Source organism: Petaurus breviceps, unplaced genomic scaffold (genome assembly GCF_028583685.1).
Source record: "Petaurus breviceps papuanus isolate PSGF00001 unplaced genomic scaffold, PetGlider_PUasm1.0 356, whole genome shotgun sequence".
Taxonomy (NCBI): Eukaryota; Metazoa; Chordata; class Mammalia; order Diprotodontia; family Petauridae; genus Petaurus; species Petaurus breviceps.
In genome coordinates this window covers 876,920-885,072 of record NW_027186290.1, presented here as the reverse complement: position 1 = coordinate 885,072, position 8,153 = coordinate 876,920, and the positions used below count along the sequence as shown (strand labels likewise).

The 8,153-nt window shown below is 56.1% G+C and overlaps 2 protein-coding genes and 1 long non-coding RNA gene across 7 annotated transcripts in view; 1 reads left to right on the top strand and 2 right to left on the bottom strand.

The window, feature by feature from the left end:
- EVA1A (eva-1 homolog A, regulator of programmed cell death) overlaps positions 1-4,694 on the bottom strand; it is a 26,658-nt gene extending 21,964 nt beyond the window's left edge. Inside the window, exon 1 of one of the 5 annotated variants that reach the window (XM_069097353.1) lies at positions 4,490-4,694. In XM_069097353.1, the coding sequence (XP_068953454.1) occupies positions 4,490-4,694 (205 nt within the window). Of the gene's footprint in view, positions 1-3,002; positions 3,892-4,252; positions 4,404-4,489 lie in introns of those variants that run through there. The other 4 variants (XM_069097354.1, XM_069097357.1, XM_069097352.1 and 1 more) reach the window with 4 other exon arrangements.
- The window catches only part of LOC138168284 (zinc finger protein 420-like), a 771,269-nt gene that overhangs the window by 532,846 nt on the left and 230,270 nt on the right, over positions 1-8,153 (bottom strand). The gene's annotated exons all lie outside the window — the stretch shown is intronic.
- LOC138168296 (uncharacterized) overlaps positions 4,670-8,153 on the top strand; it is an 11,260-nt gene continuing 7,776 nt past the window's right edge. Inside the window, exon 1 of the long non-coding RNA XR_011170087.1 lies at positions 4,670-4,799. This is a non-coding gene — a long non-coding RNA (uncharacterized lncRNA). The remainder of the gene's footprint in view (positions 4,800-8,153) is intronic.

The following is an 8,153-nucleotide window of genomic DNA, read 5'->3' as shown; positions in this document are numbered from 1 at the left end:
CACACACACACACACACACACACACACACACACACACACACACACACCCTTTCCCCAATTCAGTGACCTCCTGTGGCTCCTTATGGTCTCCAGGATCAAATACAAAATTCTCTGTTTAGCATTCAAAGCCCTTCCTGACCTAGACACCCTCCTCCCTTTCCAGGATTTTTACACCTCACTTCCCCACACGTTCTCTTCAGTCCTGTGGCCCTGGCCTCCTGGCTGATGCACAAACAATACCATTTCTCAGCCTAAGCATTATCTCTGGCGGCCCCTCCTCGGTGTCTGGAATGCTCTCCCTCCTCTGCTCTCATCACTGATCTCCCCAGCTTCCCTTAAATCCCAACTAAATCCCACCTTCTTCAGAAGGTCCCCCAGTTCCCCTTCATTCTAGTGCCCTTCCTCTGTTCATCATTTCCTATTTCTCCTGTCTAGAGCTTGGCCGGAGATAATTGTTTGCTTGTCATGAGCTCCTTGAGGGCAGGAACTGTCTTTTGTATCCCCAGCGCAGTGATCAGAACATTCTGTTGCTGCTGTTGTTCAGTCCTGTCCGACTTTTCATGGCCCCATTTAGGACAAAGATACTGGAGTGGTTTGCCATTTCCTTCTCAGTTCATTTTACAAATGAGGAAACTGGGGCAAACTTCACCCAGGGTCACACAGTTAATAAATGTCTGAGGCAGAATTTGAACTCAGGTCTTGCTGACTCCAGACCTAGTGCTCTATCCACTTTGCCACCTAGCTGTCCCTGCCTGGCACACAGTATGTGCTTAATAAATGTTTGCTGATTTATTTGTGATGCCACCAGCTCCCATAGGTTCAATAATCATCTCTAAGGGGCATCTAGGTGGCACAGTGAATAGAGCACCGGCCCTGGAGTCAGGAGGATCTGAGTTCAAATCCAGCCTCAGACACTTAACACAAAAAACTATCCATGTGACCTTGGGCAAGTCCCTTAATCCCAATTGCCCTCCAAAAAGCAAAATAATAATAATAATAATCTCTAGCCAAATGATTCCCAGATCTCTACAACCAGCCCTGACCTCTCTCCTCACCCCCAGTCCCACATCACCAGCCCTCACCTCTCTCCTCACCCCCAGTCTCATATGTCCTGCCCTGACCTCTCTCCTCACGCCCAGTGCTGCATTACCAGCCCTGACATCTCTCCTCACCTCCAGGCCCACGTCACCAGCTGTCTGTTGGGACAATTCACCTGGGTTTCTCACAGGCATCTCCAACTTCACATGCCCAAAAGCACTCATTTTATCTTTTCCCCCAAACCCATCCCTTTCTAAATGCCCCTGTTTCTGCCCTGGACACCCCCATGCTCCCAGGCTCATGACTTTAGCATTATCCTGGACTCCTCTCTCCCCTTACTTCCCATATCCAATTATTTGTCAGGTCTTGTCTATCCCAGCCTCTTTCCAACTGGTCCACTCTCTCTAATGACATGGCCGCCCTCCTGGATCAGGTTCAGGGTTGCACCTCCCCCTCCTGCCCTGTGGTCAGCAGCTCCCCATTCTCTCAAAGATAAAATGTCTATTCCCACTGGCCAGACTCTCCCCAGCTCTCCTGCGTTCCTTTCCAGTCCCATTTCCTAACCCTAGCCTTTTACCTGCTGACAGCTTGACACCCTTTGCCTCTCCCAGAGCTCCCTTGGCACATTCTCTTCTGTCCCACCCCGTGCCTTCCTTCCCCACAGAGTGCCCCTCACTCCCAGAATGTCTTCCCTCTTCCTCGAGGCCTTTCCTAATCCTGATTCTCCTTCAGGGCTCTGCTCTGGTTCCCGTCTAGGATGGAGCCTTCCCCTTCCCATCACTTCCCCTCCTTGGCCCCTTTTGCTCTCCACCTGATTCTTATCTGCACAATGAATGACCCAGCCTCAGCTCCAGGGAAACGTCAGCTCTCCGGGCAGCGGGGTTTTTTGGTTTGGTGGTTGTTTGCCTCTCTTTGGAGGCCCAGAACTTAGCACAGTGCCTAGCACATAATTGGGGCTTCATAAACGCTCCTGCCCTCCCCCCAGCCCTGCTGATGCTTGCTCTGATTTTGCAAGGAAACTACAGACAGACCTGAGTGGGTCCCCAGCATCTCTCCAGATGAGAGCAGTGGGAAGGGGTGGGGAGAGGAGCAGGGGCAAATTTGGTGGGACCAGGAAAGGGACTCCTGGAAGCCCCTGTCAGAAGAGAAGGAAGAGGAAGAGAAGGGGGAGAAGGAGGGGAGGGGGGAAAGGGAAAGGGAGGGGAGGAGAATGAGGAGGAGGAGGGAGAGGGGAAGGGGGGAAGGAGGAAAAGGGGAAGAGGAGGGAAAGAGAAGGGGGAGGGGAGGAGGAGCAGGAGGAGGAGGAGGAGGAGGAAGGAGCCCGGCGGCGCCAACTTCCCAGCAGGGTGTGCCCAGGACTCGGGCTGTGCCTTCCAGGAGAGGATCTTTGCCAGGTATGGAGCCGCGGGCCAGGTATCATTAACCACTCCAGGAGCTAAGGGTTGGTCTGCAGGGCGGAGCAAAGGGTTGGTCTGCGGGGCGGGAAACTGGAGGACAGGTGGGAGGGACCGAGAGGTAGCTCCACCAGGAGGCGGGAGATGTGAGACTGGTCGCCGAGGAGGAAGGCGCAGGGCGGGGAAGGCTGACCACACAGGAGGCGGGTCCCGGAGCCGGGGGATGTCTGGGGCGGACGGGAGAGGAAGGGGCGGAAAGACAAGGAGAAGGCGAAACTCGGGGGGCGGGCTACCGGCCTGTGGGGACACGTCGGGCCGGCCTGGGCAGCCCCGAGCAGGAGCCGCGGCTGCCCCGGGCTCTCCGCCAAGAGCGTGTCGGGGCTGTGCCCACCCCACCCCCAGCCCCCTGAGCCCCGAGAAGAGCGGGCCCCCGAGACGGGGACAGAGCTAGAGACAGGAGGCACGGACGCACCGACAGATGGAAACGGACCGAACCAGGGACGGGCAGAAGGCGATCCTGCTCCTGGCGGCCCGAGCCGGGGAGAGGGTCGGGGAGGAGCCCTCCCTTACCTGGCAGCCCTGGGCGCTGCTCCCGCAGCTGGGGACTGCCCTGGGTCTCGGGAGCTCCGAACTCTGGGGGGTCCGGGCAGGCGGCGGGCGGGCCCTGGGAGCGGAGCCCGGCAGAGCACGGGACAAAGCCGGCAGGCAGGCGGCCCTCGGGGCTCGGGGCTGAAGCGCGCCCAGACAGCCTGGCCCACCCAGCCTGCGCTCCAGCCCAGCTCGGCCGCGACCACCTCCTCTTCCCCCTCCTCCTCCTCCTCCTCCTCCTCCTCCCGGCCCGGCTCCCGGCCGGGCCCCCGCGCACACCGGAGTCTACAGGAGGAAAAGCTTGTCTCATTTCCTTCAACCTCCAGTCACCCGGCTCCCCCTCCCCGCCCCCCAGGAAGGTTCCCCAGTGGGAGGGGGAAGGGGAGGGGGCCCGCCCCCCGGAAGGCTGGGGCCGCCCGCCAGAGCTGAAGTTCAAGCTCACTGAGCCAAGAGGAAGGGAGGAAGAGGGAGCCAGACAGGAGGGAGAGATAAAACGAGATGGTGCCTGAGAGATCGAGAGAGAGCCAGCGAGGGGAGGCAGAGGCAGTGAGAAGCGCCGGCCGGGGCGCTGTCCGCGGTCCACTGGCGCTCGGCTTGGCCAGGGCCCCCAGGCGCTCTGAGCGCACGGGTCTAGGCTGGACCTGGAGAAGAGGGAGAATGGAGAGGGAGGGCACACCTGGGCTACCAAGGCAGCCAAGCCCGAGCAGAGCCGGGCTTCGAGGCAGGACAGACAGCGCGCGCGGGGGGAGGGGGGGACGGACGAGTCCATGCGTGAGGGAAGGAGAGGCGAACAGATCTAGGGATGGGGTAGCCCCGACAAACACCGCCCAGGGGGGGGGGGGGGGGGAAATGAACCCCGGGAAGTGTGGGATGTCCTGGGCGGCTGCTCCGGGCCTCAGCCCAGCCCCAGAGGCTCTGCAACATCATTTCCAAATTAGGCTTGGACACGGCTTCAGCCCGCACTCCTCCGCCAAGCCCTTGGGGAAGGAAGGAAGGAAGGAGGGGGTCCCAGAGCTGTTTCTAGGAGCAAAGCGGGGTCTTCATTCTGTCATTCCAGGCTTCTCCGATCTTGGCTCCTCCTTCCACATAACCCCTTCCTCACATTACTACCCCCACCCCTCCTCCTGTTACCGCCCCCCACACCCGCCCATGTTACTCTCATTTCCCCCTCCGAGGTCAAGGTCCCCATACTGTCTTTTCCAAGAAACCTCCGTTTGCTCCGGCATCATTACCTTCTTCGAACCCTCCCTGGACCGGCCAAACCACACTACAAGCTGTTCGGTCACTCAATCCACCACGCTTAGCGTTCCATCTCCACTTTCCAGACATTTGCCCCAGCCATCCCTCATGCCTCCAATCTCGGCCTCTCAGAATCCTTGTCATCCTTCAATGCTCAGCCTCAGTGCCGCGTCTATGAAGCCCACCCTGATTCAAGGAGCCGCTCATGTCCAGTCCCTCCCCAAACTGACCTTCGTTTCCTTCTAGCTGTCCTGGGGTTTCCTTCCAGGAAGCTTCCCTAGGGCAGGAACACTGTGGCTCACAGTAGGCAGTTAATGCCTGTTTAATGACTTGAATTGAGTCACTCCAAAGACCTGCAATCAACCTACAAGCCTTTTGGGTAGAGATCAATAAATGTTTGTTGACTGACTGACCTCCTAAACCTAGCATATTCATAGGAGATCCTCAGAACTTGGGGATTGATTGATTGAAGTTGCTCCAAAGCAGGACTAACTGTGGCTCCCACCATCACATCAAAACTTACCTGTCTCCTGGAGTAAGGTAGAGTGGGAAAGACTGCCCCCCCCCCAAGCCAATAATCCAGAGCCCAGGGAGAGCAGCAGAGAACTCTGCCTCCCCCTTCCCAGGGAAGAGGAACTGTCCATCCTGGGCTCCATCTGTCCCCCGTACTCTGTCCTCCACATCTAGACCTCTTCTCAGCCAGGCTCTGTGGCTCCAGGTTCCAGCCCTTGTCCTTGTCAAGGCTCCCCTTCCTCTGGTGCCATTGGCTCCAGACCCTCTGGCTCCTCAGTCTTCCTAACCCACCAGCAATTCCTTTGCCAACTACAGGAGCCCTCAGTTCTCGCCAGCCCTGGGGAAACGCCTCCCTTGGGAGGCCTTGGGCAGGCACCTGTGTCTTTTTTCCCTTTCTCAGCTAGACTACCTGCCCTTCTCTTCTCACTTCAGCTGGCTCTTGGCATTCTAGCATTGTGCTTATTTGTTGATTTTGAACCTTCTTCTGGACCCCCTCTGCTCACTTGGCCTCCATTGCTTTCTCACCTGACTCTTCCACCACTCTGACGGCTTTTTAGTCACCTTTTCTAAACTGTCACTATTCCCTCCATCCAAGGGCCTCCCCAAGGCTCTGTCCTGGGCCCTCTCCTCATTATTCTCTGTCTCTCTGTCTCTGTATCTCTGTCTCTCTGTTTGTATCTGTCTGCCTCTTCCCACCTCCTTTGCTGGATCCTATTCACATCTGCTGACTGAAGTCTTGCATCCCACCAGGTGACTGTAAACTCACTGAGGGCAGGGACTGTTTTCAATTTGGTCTTTGTATGCCCACCTCCCCTGAAGTCTGGCACATAGACAAGTGCTTAACCAGTGTTTGTTGAGTTGCCCGAGGTCCCCCACTTGCAGAATCAGTGGCCATTATCTGCTGCCCTTTTGCTTCTCTCTTTGGGATTCCACTTGAAATGTTTCACCAAGAGTGAAAGTCTGGAAGTCTGACCCCATTCCCCCAGAGCAGTGGGATGGCAGAGAAGGTGGGTGGAGAAGAACCTGGTGGAGGGCCGGACCCAGGAGACCATCTGCCCTTCCAGAAAGCTTGTTGACAAACATTCCTTTTAGAAGAGTCCAGAGAGCTGGGGAGGCATGTGCGGGGAGCCAGCCAGCCTTCAAGGGGGTTAATGTTTAACTTCGATGGCCTTGCAGAAGGGGCCATGTCAAGTCTACCACTCCAACCCTGGCTCAGGGGCCCTACAAAGGACACACTATTGACTTGCCCAATGCCAAGCCCTGTCCCCAGGAGGAACATGTCTGGGGCTGCTTCTGGCCTAGTGGACTGGGGACAGGGGCACTGTAGGGGGCACTGTGAAAGCCAAAGCAGCCCACCTCTCTGCAGCTGCTCCTGGCCCAGAGGGCCACCCCTTCATTCTCTTGGGGATGCTTCAGGGGTGACTGAGAAGTCTGGCCCCTGACTCCTGATGACTCCAGGCAAGTGGCTCCAGGCAAGCAGCTTTCTGAAAACAGAAGGGCTGACCCAGCAGAAGGGTCTTCCTCAACCTACCCTGAGCTGAAAATGCAGCTCTCAACAGGAAATCACAACAATACAAAGTGGTAGAGAACTGTTTCAAGATAGAGAGCAAGCTAATAAGTGCAAAGAATCAGAAAAATTCTCTGTAGGAGGCATCATCACAGCTGAGCTTTGAAGACAATTAGGGATTCTCTGAGACAGGGGTGAAGAGTGGGAGAGCACTCCAGGCATCAGGGCCAGCCAGGGCAAAGGCTTCAGAGGCCAGAGATGGCCAGTTTGACTGGAACAGGAGGATATTATCATATGATAAGACACACCTCATGTGTGTGGGTAGTATGGGGCATGCACAGACATACCCTGCCTGCCTCCTGATGACCACCAGGTAGCCTAAGAGCTGTTTCCTGTTGCTCAGTCATGTTTGGACCCCATTTGGGATTTTCTTGGCAGAGATACTGGAGTGGTCTGCCTTTCCTTCTCCCCCTTATTTTACTGATGAGGAAACTGAGGCAAATCAGGTCAGTTGACTTGTCCAGGGTCACACAGCTGGTCAGTGTCTGTGACTGATTTGAAGTTGGGTCCTTCTGACTCCAGGCTTGGTGTACTGTCCATTGAGACACGTAACTGCTCAGCTGCTAGCATTAAAGCTTGCAGGAAAGGGTGGGGAAGGAGAGTTCTTCTCTGCTTGGCTTGTTCCCCAGATCTGTCCTGGATCATGTGAAATGCCTCATCAGTGGTTCAGCAGACTGCTTCTGTGTGGTCTCTGAGGAGCACTTCCATCTGGCCCACAGACAGTGCCAGCCCTCGGAAGGGCCAGAATTCTGTCCACTACACCTGTGAGGTGTTCACATAGAGCCTTCCTGGGGCATCCCCTGCCTGACTCAAACACTATGATGAATCCCAGTTTTACTGGATCCTGGGGGCCAGGACCTGCTTTACTGTAATTCAAACTATCCTCAGGGTTCCCCAGGGTGAAGAACTTACTGAACCAAAGAGTCTACACCAGAAGGGGTCCCAGCCCCTCTTGACTCAGTGTTAGCCTGGAAAACAGAGGGGAGCCAGGTGGTACAGAACTTTAATGCCATTGCAGAGTTTTGAGTGGGGGGCTGATATGGCCAGATCTGTTCATCAGGAAGAACTGGCTGGCAACTTCTAAGCCCAGAGCCAGCAGCCCTAGCTCCCCAGGGGCATTCTAGACAGGAATCTGGTCCTATTCCCCCAGAGAGCCTAGTGGGGGGAGGTGCTGCACTGGGTAATCTACCCCCACCAGAGAAAGTTCAGGTAAAGTACTGAGGGCAGAGGATGGAATGGAGAGGAGAGAGGCAGGAAGCAAGGAGAGTATGAGCAGAGCTGATGCCTGGCCGAGAGCAGTGGCCACAGACTTTATGGAGAGAAGGAATGGGGAGGGAGGGGTGTTGGGAAGGTCATGATGGCAGCCCTTTATGTGGGGACTGAGAGGAGCCCAGGCTGAGTCTGAGGCTGGGAAGCTGGGGGCTGTCAATAGAAAAGGGAAACCCTGGAGCAGGTGGATTTGGGGGAAAGTTAATGAGCTCCACCCTGGAGTATCCAAGAGGAGAGACCCTTCAGGCAGCTCTTTGTGCAGGAGCCAGAGCTAGAGATGTTAGGTGAGAGAAACAGGGATGAGAGAGAGGGAGAGAGAAAGACAGACAGAGACAGAGAGACAGGGACAGACAGACAGAGATGGAGAGAAAGAGGGAGAGAGACACACAGAGAGAGGAGAGACAGAGAGAGAGAGAGGGAGGGAGGGAGGGAAGGAGAGAGGAAGGGAGAGACAGAGACACATACAGACACAGAGAGAGAGAGGGAGAGAGACAGACAGAGAGAAAGAAGAGACAGAGACAGACAAACAGAAATAAAGAGGGAGA